General features: G+C 39.7%; 1 protein-coding gene across 1 annotated transcript; it reads left to right on the top strand.

The window, feature by feature from the left end:
- Positions 1 to 123: 123 nt before the first annotated feature.
- Positions 124 to 13,433, top strand: LOC100707776 (transcription initiation factor TFIID subunit 4). Its single transcript, XM_005448644.4, has 16 exons — positions 124 to 421; positions 585 to 1,400; positions 3,073 to 3,227; positions 4,638 to 4,757; positions 6,343 to 6,498; positions 6,626 to 6,748; positions 6,873 to 6,962; positions 8,191 to 8,418; positions 8,576 to 8,711; positions 9,144 to 9,255; positions 9,806 to 9,975; positions 10,071 to 10,201; positions 10,308 to 10,433; positions 10,667 to 10,723; positions 10,828 to 10,947; positions 11,056 to 13,433. The coding sequence occupies exons 1-16, from the start codon at positions 154 to 156 to the stop codon at positions 11,221 to 11,223; spliced, it is 2,976 nt and encodes a 991-aa protein (XP_005448701.1). The 5' UTR covers positions 124 to 153; the 3' UTR covers positions 11,224 to 13,433.
- The last annotated feature ends 1,989 nt before the right edge of the window (positions 13,434 to 15,422 follow it).

Here is a 15,422-nt window from a genome sequence, read left to right as displayed (position 1 = left end):
TGAGCGGTGTCGCTTATTTCCAGCGAAATAGTCCGACTGCGGTGGCACTGTACACTGCAGCTCGCAACCATTTGTTCCAGGCTTTATTTTTGTCGAACAGCCAATCATGAGGCGAGGTAAGGTCGCGTCACGGAGGATGCATCCAATCGGCGCATGCGTCTCACGAACGAGCGTAGCTGGGAAAAGATGGCGGCGGGCTCCGATTTGCTGGGTGATGTTTTCTTGAGTACAGAGGTGGACGAAAAAGTAGTTAGTGACCTAGTTGGATCCCTGGAGTCTGAACTAACAGAAACAAGGTGCGATAACACAACCGCTAGGGCCCCGTCTGCAGAAAATCACGGCGGAAACTCAGCTGTAGGTAGTAGTTTAAATGTTCAGGGTAGCAAAATGGGACTTTCACAACAAGAGCTTGCTAAGGCAGGTAAGATAGCTGCGCACTCCGGTTAGCTAACGTTAGCTAATTTTGGTCACGTTACTCAGCTTGTTATAGCTTATTTGGCTTCACTTGTCTGTGTCCCGAAACTAAAGCGAATCGGAGAGTTGCTCGACACTCCCCTTGTTTTCATGTGTTTCCGCTGCTGCAGGGACAGGAGCGCAAGGAGGTGTCAGTAACAGTACGGGGTCCCTGGGTTCAAGCATGGATGGGGCAGCAGGGATCACATCGACCGCAGGACCGAGTGTGACAGCCACTCAGAGTCAGTCCAAGTCGGACGCAGCCAGCGGAGTGGTTACGGTTACACTAGATGCAACAGCTGGCGCTGGCAAACCTGGAGGGACCGGTGCGCAAACTCTGAATGGAAGTGCCGTGGTGATGAACTGTCAAATAACCGCAGGCGGACCCGCTGACAGCAACAACTCGCAGCCCGGTGCTGTCACACTCCTCAACAACGGACCTGTTTCTGTGAGCAAACCGAGCGCAGCAGGTCTGCCTGGAACACCTAGTACTATTATCCGAGCTACTTTGAACGCGCAAAATGTTGTGACTTCGTCTGTTATCTCGTCCCAGCCTTCTGTGAAAACTGTTCCCACAGTCACACTGGTGAGGCCACCTATGCAAACCTCCATGAACCCTTCGCCAAGTACAGGCAGTCCAACCACAGTTTTAACGTCACCGTCTGTCAGTGTTACCAGCACGACTGGCTCTCCTGCTAGCAAAACTGACTGCCCAAAAGCTATAATGCCTACTGGTGCCCACGTCGTGGCTTCAGTTGTTGCTACAGGGACGACAGCGACAGTGAGGAGTCCGACTGTTTTGCAGGGCTTGAGGACTTCAGTACCTTCAACAGTTGCTGCAACTCCTCCCGGTGGAATACGAACTATTGTTCCACAGGTGTTAGCTCCTCGACTTGCTCAGCCTCAACAAAACGCCCCAAATATCCAAAACATTCAGCTGCCTCCAGGTAATTGAGCTGTAAAGTCTGAGAGCATGTGGAAGTTTATTATCATCATTATTATTATTATTATCATTATTATTGTTGTTGTTATTAACTTTAACAGTTTCCCGAGATGCCTTTGTAGGCAATAGATGATTTGAAACACAAACACTTTAGAGGTGGCCAGGGTTCTGTAGCAGATTAAAAGCAGGACTCAGTGAAACTCAGCCAACACATTCTTTATATGGTTTATCAATGTAGCTGTCCATTCCAGTCTGTTGATTCTTTTTAGTTTGTCTTGTCTGAGACGATTACATCCTGTTATAATAGCACCAGCTGGATAAAACATACAGGATATCTCTCAAGCATTATGTGTGTTTGGATGCATGTGTTAAAATGTATTGATGCATGCTCAGTAATGCACGTTAGGAAGTCCCGGAAAGTTGATTCCCTCCATCTGGATGCACTGTTTTCAGTGGGAGAAATATTTCATCACTTATTCAAGTGACTGACTGGAAAAGGTCACTTGAATGCATATTGAAACATTTCTCCGACTGATAATGCCACGTTCAAATGAACTGAATCAACTTTCTGGGATGCATGTGTTGAGTATGCAAAGTCTCCAGGTTAGCATTTTTGTCCCAGTTGCGAACTGTTATTTCAGGGTTTTGTAAAAGTGCAGTGATTCTATTTTATGCTCAGTATAGCATAAAATAAAGAATTATGATATTAGAAAATGAATCCAGATCAAATACAGACCTAAAACAAACAACATAATTTTTGACAAATGCATCTATTTGCAACTTAGAATGGAAAATCCCCTTTGTGGCCTTTCTGTAGCATATAGTTCTTTGTTGTAGGCCACTGTATTAATGGCAGATTTCTTCCAGAAAAAGCTATTCCCACTTTGTAGCCTTGATGAAACAGCTCTGGCCATTTATTTGGCCAGTCTTAGAATGTCTGTGTTATTATTATGTAGTAGAGTCATGTAGTCACCTCTTTGACAGACACTGTTTTACTAGCATAAGGCTCTTGTGCATAGTATTACACTGGCATACAATGAAAATAAATTGGTGGCAAGAAGACATGTTATTTTGAGCAGAAACAAGAATGTTTTTAGCGTTTTGCATGGTGGATTGTGACTTGAACTTTTTTTATTTATGCTGCCATATAGACCCTGACTGATAATGGGGTTTTTTTCTGGTAATATCAATTTTTTATAAATATAAAATTCCAATAATAATAAATATGGGTATACTGGCATACATATTTAAGCATTTAAGAGTTATGTTGAGACAGAAAAATGGTGGGGTAATTGTTTATTAACTTCACTTTGAAGACACTGCTCAGCCCTGGATCATGGATTGCTCTGCTCTTTTGCAGACAGAGCTAAGAGTTTTGTAAAGACTGAAATGGGGCTGTTTTTCTGTATAAACTATTCCTTTATTGCCCCAAGTCTCTTTCTCCTGCGTTATGCTCCTAAAAAAATAAATGTTTTAATATTGTCACATATATCAGTCAGACTCTGCTAACATGCTTGTGGCTCATTTTGGTTTGACAAGTTGCTGAGTGGCTTAGGACTAAATAGGGCTCCCAATTGATACATACATACATGCATACATCCTTTCTTGTGACTCATTGAGACAGGAAGATAATGACCTTTTAATATTTTAACTCCTTTGATATTTGGCACGTACAGGAATGGTCTTGGTTCGCAGTGAGAGTGGGCAACTGCTGATGATTCCCCAGCAGGCTTTGGCTCAGATGCAAGCTCAGTCGCAGTCACAAAGCGCCATGACTCCACGACCTCCAGCTCCCACAAGCACTCCACCTGTCCAGATCACATCCCTACAGGTACAGATCTGCTAGATACAGTCAAACGCAGAAAATATGACTCAGTTCTGTAAACCTTCCGTAAAAGTTGTTCTCAGACTTTTTCTCAGAAGCCAAAAAAAAGTAATTCCTCCCAGTCCACCTTTGATTTATTAGTCATTAACAGTAAAAAAAAAAAAAAAAAAAAAAAGAGTACAAGTGAATTTTATTGAAATAAAGTTAAGTCTGGCAAAACCAGCAAACTCTTGTTTATATTCCCGACATCAATTATATTAATTCAAATTAGTCTCTGTCTTTTATTTATATATTTTTTTCTTCTCTGGTCATCCACACCCCATCTACAGTGACTCTACACCTCATAAACATGTTCAATGCTGTCTATACCAGTAACATTAACATAACCTTTTTAAAGCTACATATACATAAATATGTTCCTTTTTATCTGGTTTAATCACACTGATAACTTATGCTAAACACATAACCTGGTTGGAAGCAGGCCGTGCTCAGGGTTTTTAATTTAAAGTCGCCTGTAAATTGTCACATTTTCACTGAATTTTCACTAAAGTGATTTTCAGTCCCCTTATTAGGCTTTGGGACAGTACCATTTAATGTTTAAATGTGTCCAGTTGAAAGTTTCAGAGCTCTAACATGCGGCCGTGATTTTAGAACTAAGCAGGACTGAGAGTGCACTCGGCATTAAAATAATTAACTCAAATAGAAATGTTTATTTTACACCTCAGTGCGCTAAATCCCGAGATTAATAATCTTCTGCTGCATTAATTTCCTATCTTACTTGTAATAGGTTCGTATTTTCTTTTCTTTTATATTGCATGTTAAATTTTTATGTTCTTTATAGATTTTTATCACCATTTTATCGTCATCTGATCGAAGTAGGCGGCACTCGTGATGCGTAAAATGCCCCCTTTTTTTGTGAGTGTCCACAGAGCCTGAGGCAGAAAGCCTGCGTTAACACCGGAAGTAGATAACCACTGAAGTCATACCCATTCACTTCTAGCAGGGGTTTTAGTTTTTGACAGGCCAGCTAATGCAAAGAAAGCTGTGCTGAACTTCTTTCACATTACACCTCTCTTGTAACTTCAAAGTAAGGATAAACTTAATCACTATTTTACTTTCTGTTTATAATTGAGTTTTGGTTACTGCTTCAAGACAAATACTGTGCCTCTGCTTAGTAAACATTTACAAAACAAGTATTTCTGATTTAATTTTCGTTCCACAGAGTGACTGTTGCATCCAACTTAAAAACATATACTATATACTACTACTAATATGTAATGTTTGAATATTTTCAGATTTTTTTGTTTCTTTGTTTTGTTTTTGCTTTTTTATTAAGCAATATAGCAGGTATCTAAAAAACTCCTGCTGCTCCACTGTCTGCCAAAAGCATAACATCTTCTTTTATATGTCCTGCAGGCACCAGGTGCACCACTGCTGGCTCGTCCTGTTACTCCCACCACCATTATTAAACAGTGTTCCACAGTTCAGACCACTGTGACAGCTACCACCGCACTACAGAGGCCTCCTGTTCTGCAGGTAAACTCTCACTATATTTAAGTTAAATGATTCATTTCCATAACACCAAGTGTAACACACAGACTCAGTTTGCATTTTCACCCTATGCTCTTGCGGTTTTCTTGGGGAAACTCTGTTTTAATCCCTAATGGGTTAAGTCAGACATCCTGGCCTGGTTTGAACCCAGGCATTGCATACTGTTGTCCAGAGCGAAGTTGTGTAAAACATTATTAAAATTGGAATACTATCACCTGTAAATCAAATGATCAGATTTCAAAACTTTTATTAGAAAAATTCATACATCTGAGACCCTAAGATAGACTAAAACCAAGGGAAAGAGTATCTTAAAAAGTTGTCTTAAATTGCCTCTGTGGATGCGCTGATGATGAACTGTTTTCACTGACAGTAGTTTTTAAAGCTTTTCCAAGCTCATGCTCATGTGATTTTTCACTACAGAATCATCTCTGTTTTTAATGTAGGACTGCCTAACAGCCCAAACATAACATCTATTCAGTGCTGGATTTTGGCCTCATTCCTTGTGTGCAGAGATTTCTCCAAATTCTCTGAACCCTGAATGGTTTCATGTAATTTTGGTTGTGAACTCCTGTGTAGTTTTTGAATCATTCCTAATTTGTTTTTAACAGTTCCTACATATAGCTATACCCAGGTATATTTTCAATCATCTTTAACATTAAAAATAATTTAAAGGTATGTTTTTTTTAGGAAAAAACAAACAATTCTCATTGACATTGTTTCTCATACCCCCTTGTGACCTGGATTAAAAACACTACTCTCTCATCTTCCACATCTGGACAAGTGGTCCTCACTATGATCTCAGTAACATCCTGTTTCCATTAATCTCACACAGTTGACCCGAATTAGTCTAACTCATGCTGCTACTTACATGACATTTGCTTCTGTTAGAATTGCCAGCGGTGTGTCTGAAGTGTCTGCAGACTGTTGTTGTTATTCAAAATGAATTACACTTCATAATTTTTTCTATTTGTCAGTGAATGTGTGCCTGTTACTGTACACCTTCTGCTGAGAACAGCTCTGCAGAAGGTTCTTGGTATATGAGAATACTAAACTAAGACTCTTATTACTGCTGCTCAAGCAAAAGCTGACTGTATCCTCCATGAACTCGTTAGGACCGATTTCCTACCGTGAGATGGTTTTTAAAAAAACAAGCACAGAATCTGTTTCATAGATTATATGGTCACTTTTTCTGCCAAACTGTCTAACTGCGGCGTGAAAGGATGGGATTTTGCAACAAGGTCAACACAGTTGTTTTCAATTCCTCTCTGGCTGGCTTGTTTGCTCACTTTTAAAAACATTGCTGCTTCTATTCATCTTTTATGTCCTTGTTGCCATGGAAATTCCTTAAATATGTTTTTGCTAAACCTTGTTAGTTTTTTTTCCCAGATCATGCTTTTAAAGTAAGCTCTAAAGCATTTATGTATATAAAAAGTAAAATTCGTAGAACAACGGTGTTTTGTGGAAAAAAAGGAAATGCACTGTTCAACAGGCCTGCTTGTGTTAAAGCTGTTTCTGACCTCATCATTTTTCTTGCGTCTAATTTCAAGTGCATATTCACTGACACATACAGAACACCATCATGCTGGGAGGAGTTGCTACCACCGCAGGACAGCCGCTAGGAACCGCCACCATGGTGCAGCCCGGATCTGCCTCCACAGCAGTAGCACAGAGGGTGGGGCCTGTTGGGGCTACTGCGACCCCTGTCACTCCGACACCCGTCACAGCTGTAAGAGAGACTTGCTAACCATGATTGATGAACAGCAAAAAGTACCTTTTTTCCCTCCACCCCACTTAATGTTTTTTTGCATGTATTATGTAAATATTTGAGAGAAAATATTTGTGTGTGTTTGCAGGAGACACTGGAGAATGTGAAAAAATGTAGGAATTTTCTGTCGACACTGATCAAGCTGGCATCCAGTGGGAAACAGTCGTCTGAGACCACAGCCAATGTTAAGGAGCTCGTCAAGAACCTACTGGTACTTATCTCTCTCTCTTGTTCTCTGAGTTGACACTTAATCTTTCTCCTGGTGAAATTCCTTCAAAGTTTACTTATGTATGATGTATTCTTATCCATCATGGTTTTTTTTCTCCTTGTAACAGGAAGCAAAGATAGAGCCGGAAGATTTTACCAGTAGGTTATACCAGGAGCTCAACTCATCACCGCAGCCATACCTTGTACCTTTTCTCAAGGTGAGATTAGTGACACACCTGTAGACAAAACCAAAGTTATTACATTGTTCTGTGACTTTGGGACTTACATTTGAACATTGTATTACTCACAAACTTAAAAGCCATCAAGACTCTTGCCATTGATTAGATAATTTTCTCACATTTTTGCACATCTTGTCCATTGGGTATGTTTAGGATCTGCCCACAGATTTTCACTAATGGTTCTGAGGCATGCTTAGGATCACTGCAGCATTTTTGCTTAAATTGATTAATACTTCAAGCAGAATATTTTCACCCTTAACAGTTTACTCAGCGTTGTCAGTTGTTATTATGTTATTTTGGGCCAAAAGCTGATAATGTAGATGCTCCACAATGTAAAGGTAAGCTCCTTTGTGGTCACGTGGGACTTTAATTTGCATTCCTGTCAAACAAATGCAACTTTATCTGAAGGTTGTGTTGGTCTTCACCTTAACCAATTTTTTAACAGCATTTTGGAAAGTAAAATTTGCAAGCCATCTTTTACCTGTTTTGTAGGCAGCAGTTAACGCTAATCCTAAAATTCACTGTATCAAAAAGAAGCCAGTGGTTGGTGACTTCTAATGCTAGGTGTGCTTTTTAGGTGTGCACACATGTACCCACTGAGATTAGAGTGCAGGTGAGCGGAGGATTTGCAGCCTTAATCAGGACCAGGCCAAAAGCTATAGCAATTTGTCACACATGGACTTAAACGCTACTGAAAAACTAGAACAAATATCTGCTCTGCTGGCTGACATGGTGATGTAGTAGCCAGACAGGTAGCTTTAAAAATCTAGAAAGGATGGGGCAAGTTTATTCTCTCTGCATTTCTCTTTCATAATCAAATCAATAAAGCTATTTCATAATATTTAAAAATCTCTAAAGCATGTTGTTTCATATAGCTTCTGCAATAGTTTCTCATTGAAAAGTCGAAGAACAGAAATGAAAAGGGAAAAAAAACTTTTATGAACTTCACTGACATCATAAACTAAATTCTATGCACGGCAGTTTCTTTAGAGTACTATGTGATATGTAGAAATGATAGAAATTGAATCATTTATCACTAAGAGCTGCTTCTGTTAGATTTCTTTCTATTATATTCTTTACTTATCCAGGTAAAAGCCTCTCTTTTTAAAGAGTGCTCTGGCCAAGGCCCCAGCACAATAACCATAACTAACTGACTCATTCACATTATGAACTGAATACATACACTCTTCATTCATTCTGACTGTAGAGAAGTCTTCCAGCGCTGCGCCAGATGACCCCAGATTCAGAGGCCTTCATCCAACAAAGCCTGCTGCCTCAGCTGAGCCCTCAGCCTACAGCGGCAGCCTCCACAGCACTCACTGCTGTGGTGCTGCGACCTCCTCTCTCCACCGCCATCACTACAACCACCAGCCCCGCCACAACCAAAACCACAGTTATCAGCCTTACACAGACGCCTCACAGTAAACCGGGACTGGTAATGTTTTTTTTGCTATTAGGTACCTGTATCGGAATATATTGATGAACATGTATGTACAAGTGGAAGCTTCTGAATACATGCCTGTCTCTACTTCTTTCATTTGTGTGCTTTCTTTTAGGTTTCTCATTCTTAGTCTTTTTCTGAATGTGCACAGATAGTACCCCAGCAACAGGGGACCATTGTGAGGCCACCGGTGACGCTGGCTCAGTCTGCCGTGGTAACACTGAGAGGACAAACTCACAGTCGCATCATCGTGAGCCAGCCACAGGTTATCAAACAGCTACAAACAAGTGGGTCATATTAATATTTGTTTAATGCTTAACTAATATTTATTACTTGTTTATCAGTGATCAATGTACCGTTAGTTTCAATTTTCAGTCTCAGTGTTGTATTTAATTACTTTGGTACCTCATACAGTTTCAAATGGATGTCCATGAAAACATCCCCATGGTCCACTAATGCAATAGCATCACTAAAATCTACTAAATTACAGCTGTTCCGCTTGAGTTTAGCTTCTGTCTTTAATACATTTAACACATCTATGGAAGTGCTACCACCTTGTGGCTACTGTTTGTAATTGCAAGACACAAAATCCAAGAATACAAGAGTCAAGTGTGTATTCAAATCCTACTGTGTGTGCTAATAGTTTTAGGTGCAGCTGCCTTTCATTAGTCTAAATTCACTACAGAAAACTTGTTTTTGTTCCTGTTTATGATTTTTAGTACCAGCAGTGAAGCAGACATTGGCTCCAGCACCCAAAGGAATACAAGTTTTCAGTCAGCCTTCCTTCGGTACAGCTCAGAAGAACAAGCTGAAGGAAGGAGGCACTTTCAGGTACGAGAGACCAAAAAAAACCCCCAAAACAACTCACTGTCTGTTAAATACCAGTGTCTGTATATGCATTCACAGAGAATTAAGTATCCATAGAAACTTACGTGATGTCATAACTTTTTATGTGCCAACCATAAGATAAATTGATGCAGTTTATTGCTTTTGTTACATTTATCTTAAAGTTTACCTGTCATACTGACTTCCAGCACCATATTGTCAGTCTTGGCCTCTACTAGAGATCTTTTTACTTTTCATGACAGTAATTATTTACTTTATTATCCTTTGTGCAGCTCCTCAGTTCATTAACTGTGTTAAACAAGTGCTTCTAATTGCTTGCCTCATGAATAGAAGGTTATAATAACAGGTGGGTGGGACCGCAGCCAGAGCTGTACGACTGCGATACCCATATTAAGGATAACACCTCTCTTTGTCATCATACAGTGCCAAGTACTCTGTGTGTGTGTGTGTGCTGTTTTTTTTAATGTTGTATTTATTCTGTATAAATGTGCTTAAGACACAAAAAGTAAGAAAACTGTCTTTGTCTCTTCTCCAGGGACGATGACGATATCAACGATGTGGCCTCAATGGCAGGAGTCAACTTGTCAGAAGAGAGTGCCCGTATCTTAGCAACCAACTCTGAGCTTGTTGGCATGGTGACTCGTTCCTGTAAGGACGAGACCTTCCTTTCCACCTCTTTACTCACCCGGATAGTTCTGGAGATTGGTGAGAGACGTACACTGTCGAGAAAATGCACAGCATGTTCCTCAGTATGCTGACACCGTCTAAAGCTTTATCCATACTCACTCCTGTTGCGACAGGTAAGAAGTTCAGTGTCAGTGAGTTGGGCACAGATGTGATCAACTACATTTCCCATGCCACACAGCAGCGACTGCAAGACGTACTGGAAAAGGTGTCACAAGTTGCACAGCAGAAGAACTTGACTTTTAAGGTGATAATTGATTGCAATTGTAGGGTAAGGGAGACCCACTCACTACTGTGTTTTTAAGATCTCTTGTTTCATTCTCCTGTCTGTCCTCGCTTCATGCCAACTCCAGGAAGATGAACGGTATGAGCAGGCGAGCGATGTGCGAACCCAGCTCAAATTCTTTGAGCAGCTGGATCAAATGGAGAAGCAAAGGAAGGAAGAGCAGGAGAGAGAGATCCTCTTGAAAGCTGCCAAGGTAACAGCATTCGAACAAGGACACACGGTATCACTGACAGAAACAATCTTGTATGCATAATTATACAGAGAAGCCAAGTGAGTGCTCTTGGGTCATTGTCATTAATATACATTTTCCCTGCCATCACCAAATGCCAGACATGGAAACTGAGAGAGTGAATGAATAAAACAAGTCATTTAATAAATTCTACATATCCTTTTTGAAATATTAAAATGTCCTCGATATTATTGCAGTCTCGGTCACGACAAGAAGACCCGGAGCAACTCCGACTGAAACAGAAGGCCAAAGAAGTAAGTATATGCTAAAATAATATCCTGGGTGATTGCTTTCTTTTTGAAGCATTGTGATGAGTTTGCCTGTATGTTGAATGTATGTGTTACTGCTTGTATTTCAGATGCAGCAGCAGGAGCTGGCTCAAATCAGGCAGAGAGAAGCCAACCTAACAGCGCTGGCAGCAATCGGCCCAAGGAAAAAGCGGAAAATGGACTCACCGGGTAGGGGTGCCAATGCAGAGGTGAGGTGTGATTAACCCAAAGTAGGAATGTGCTTATTTTGAAGTTTTCTGGATTCACAAAAGCAGTTGATGAAAAATTGAATGTCCTTGCTTTGTTTCACCCTCCAGGGATCAGGGTCGTGTCCCTCTCAGACTGGAGGCTCAGGTGGAACAGGCTCCAGACAGTTTATGCGACAGCGCATCACTAGAGTCAACCTCAGGGACCTGCTCTTCTGTCTGGAGAATGAAAGGGGAACCAGTCACTCACACCTGCTCTATAAAGGCTTCCTCAAATAGCACCCGCATTAAAATGACTAGTTTCACTCAGTGGCATTAAGGAGGCAGAGTGGACCATCAGCTCCGACCCTTCCTGCCGGTACTTCCTTTGATCACCCACTGTTGAATTATGAGGCATCTGTCTGTGGGAGACATGCTGAAGAGACCTTGGCTTTTAAAAGCCTCTTAAAGAAAAGGACTTTTGTATTTTCAGTGGAGAAATGGAGCAAATATTGGAACTTGGCCCTGAATTCAGTGCACCTCTCAGCTCTGCTTGCTCTTCACGGAGCAGTTACAACCAACCACACTTGATGATGATGCACTGCCTCATGCTACACAAAAGAACAATGTCTTTAACCGAACCGAACACTTCAGATTTAAAACGTGTGTCAGTGGCATCTGTGCTGTAGCAGCAAATCTCTTTGAAGTGCTTGGCAGACACTCTTGTTTATTTAAGTCGTCAACAGAGATTTTAATTTATCGTACATTTATACTATATTTTAGCAATGCCTGTGGATCGTTTTACAGAGATTAATCTTAACCGGTCTTATCATCTGCTGAGTTGCCTTCTTAACAGTTTAAGCCATATGGATTAGAATGTGTTGATCAAGGAATTTTATATATCCAACACTTCTCTCCAGATTTGTAGAATGAAAGGAATTTTTTTTGGATACAGTTGTTGTTTTTGGTTGGCTGTTGTTTTGTTTTATTTCTTTTTTATCTTTGTCTTTGATTGGAATCAATGATAATTTATGTGTCATGTATTGTGTGTAGTGAAGAGGTGGTATTAGAGGTCACTGTCATAGGATTTATGATTTATGGCGAGAGTTCTTGCACAAATTTTCAAGTCTTTTTTTAATTAGGGTCTTGTATTTTCTACAGAGAATTTATATACTTCATGTTGCTCGTCAGTAATTAAAAGCAACTAGGTAAGATGTAATCATAAGGTATCGTGACTCCACCCTTAAAAAAAAAAAATCAAAAGCTTTACCTGACTTAAATTTGGCCCATCTCCTTTTAAACCTCTGGAGCGCTCCAGCACTTACACATACAGGCCTAGAGATCGGTTGGCAACCATCTGGTAATCTCCAGTCAGAAGGGAAAAATGTGCATTTTCCAAACAGTTGCAAGTAGTTACTATAGGTTGCTGGCAATTACTGTGAAATAAATTTCTTATGGTCCATTCAGGCAGCAATTAGGCTGGTCAGCGACCCTTGATAACCACTTGTTGCTGGGGAAAAGGATGTATTCTGCCAATAATTGGTGAATGTTTGCTCGAGGTTGTTGCTGTTTCTAATGTGAAGTCGGTTCTCTACAAGTATATGGTGCTGCACCGAAAATCTCCTTGCAGTTGCTAGCAGGTTGCCACCGGCATCTGTAGTTTGTATGGAAGACTTGTCTGAACAACAGAATGTGACTTCTGTTGCACTTGTGCATCAGAGTAATATAGAAATGATAAACAAAACGTACTGAGAGATATTGGCCAAATTTAAGGTGTACACTGTTATTGGTGGAGCTGCAAATCTTTGACTGCAACTGTTTAGTACTGAGATTTCCTTTCCCATCTCCAGCTGCCAGTAGCGTTAATAAATTTCTTCACTGATGTCAGTATGACATTTACGTCAAGAACTGAATCGCAGTGAAAATCCTCTCCAAAGAAACTGTTATTCATCACTGTGTGATTGCAGTCGTCAGTGTAAACTTTTAGCGGCAGATTTTCTGCTGTGGAAGCGAGCTCACGGTCAACATATTTAGAAGAGAAGAGAAAAATGAAAAATTTTAATTCTGAAAACAAAAATGGGGATTTTACTCCTTTTCTTGAAAATTGTTGCAAATAAGTAGAACCAGTTTTGTTTTTTTGTTTTTTATGATGCCTTTATTTAATGTCACCCACAGAACTAAAGACTTACCAAGTAAGACTAGGATGTTATGATTTTGGAAATGAAATGGCTCTTAATAATTTAACATAGCCAGGTTGGGTATTTTTACTGTAATGTGATTGTAAGTCAATTTTAAAATCGGTTCTAATATTATTACTGATTTCGGTGATTTAAGTGAATTACATTTATTTTCAATAAGTTGAATGTCCACACTTTTATATTTATGAATGATAGAGGTCATTTTGGGTAAACGTGAAATGCAGAGCAACGACTGCACTTTGACAGATCAGTTTTCTAAAACTAATCAATCAAATGAACATACCTTCTATAAATTGTTTATATTTTTGTGCACATACTAATTTTGGTCTTTATACCTTTAGCATTTTATGACAAGATGTTTATCAGCAAGTTTTATTACTGTATATACTTAAGTTGTTCTTTTATAGATTTACTTGACAATTTTGAGTTATGAAAAATTGTCTTATTTTTCCTTGTACAATACAAAAGGAGACAAAAATATGCTTTCTTGCCAATATCTTGTAAAATTTGCACAGCTACTTGTTTATATGTAAATAGGTGGATTTTAAAACAAAAAGGTTTTTAATTGCTATTTTATAATGGATTGAGAGAAAAAGTTCTCTAAATAAAATATAAACAAATATTTCTGTCTTAATGGTCTTAATTTCTGTGACAGGTTCACAATGTAAAGTATTAGAAGTAAAAGACTAAAATACACAAGTGATATAAATGCAAGGAAATATTCTGTTAGTTAGTTGTGAACACAGCTAACTGTACCAATAGCAAAAGATATTCTATATGGATATGGTACTCCTGGAATTTAGACATTTTCAGTCCCATTACCAAAGATGCATGAAATCAAGCCCCTATCCAAATTTGCAAACATTAGCAAACCTCTGCTGATTCAAGACTGCAGACTTCCAAATCTTCTCTGGCATTAACGTCAGCACAAATACTGGTGCTGGGAGCTTCGTGGCATGAGTTTCCATGGTCAAAACCTCCACAAGTACTAATGAAGTTAGAAGGTGGACCGTTTCATAGTCTGATTGTAATTAAGTAAGTAAGTAAAGTTTATTTATATAGCACCTTTCACAGACATATGTCACAAAGTGCTTTACAAGGTAAAAACATAATACAGTCATAAAATACACCATAAAACCCTGGTCTAATTAAAAGCTTTTTGAAATAAAAAATGTCTTTAGCTGCTTTTTGAAGGTCTCCACTGAGTCCAAACCCTGTAGAAATAGGGGAAGTGCATTCCACAATCTGGGTGCAACTTGGAAAGATCGGTCCCCTCAGGTTTTAAAACGAGTGTGGGGGACCACTAAAAGGTTTTGGTTTGCTGACCTCAGGTTACGAGTGGAGGTATGTGTATGAATCAGATCAGCAATGTGGGGGGGGGCTGTCTCTGTAATGCTCTAAAAGTTAAAACTAGAATTTTAAAATGGAACCTGAATCTGATTGGTAGCCAGTGCAGCGACTTTAAAACAGGGGTCATATGAGCACCCTTGTTTGAGCGGGTCAGTAGCCTCGCTGCAGAGTTTTGAACAACCTGTAGGCGAGCTAGCCCTTCTATGTTTAGACAAGTAAACAGGCTGTTACAGTAGTCAAATCTTGTAGAGATAAAAGCATGTATTATCATCTCGAGTTCACTTGTTGACACGATGGATCTAAGTTTAGAAATGTTCCTCAAGTGAAAAAAGCAGGTTCTTACTGTCTGATTTAAATGTCCCTCCAAAGAAAAAGCTTCATCAAAAATTACACCCAAGTTTCTAAGGTTATGTTTCTGTGAGGAACCTAAGTAACCCAGTCGCCGTTTAATATCAGGTATTGCACTGCCTGGTGCAATATTCAAAGTTTCTGTTTTGGCCGGGTTTAGCTGTAAGCAGTTATTGTTTAACCATTGTTTAATGTTGGTTAAACAGTCAATCAGATTGGAGAGCTTATGAGCTTCAGCAGGCTTAAAAGAATAATATAGCTGAATATCGTCAGCAAAAAGATGATAAGATACTTCAGGAAACTGCTGTATTATCTGACTTAAAGGAAGAATGTATATTAAAAACAGAATAGGTCCCAGCACAGAGCCCTGAGGAACTCCACACAACACCTCTGTAGATTCCAACATGATCTGGTTTGCAGACACGCTAAAACTCCTTTCAGATATATAAGATGAAAACCAGTCTAGAACAGAGCCAGACATCCCAACCAGGTCTCTCAGTCCGTTTATCAGGATGGTATGGTTGACTGTGTCAAAGGCTGAGGTAAGGCTGAGGTAAGGTCTAACAAGACTAGGACTGTGTATTCTCCGGAGTCTGCTGACAT

This window comes from Oreochromis niloticus, linkage group LG20 (assembly GCF_001858045.2).
Source record: "Oreochromis niloticus isolate F11D_XX linkage group LG20, O_niloticus_UMD_NMBU, whole genome shotgun sequence".
NCBI classification, from domain to species: domain Eukaryota; kingdom Metazoa; phylum Chordata; class Actinopteri; order Cichliformes; family Cichlidae; genus Oreochromis; species Oreochromis niloticus.
Note: the sequence above shows the minus strand (reverse complement) of the source record. Positions and strands in the feature narration are given on the sequence as shown.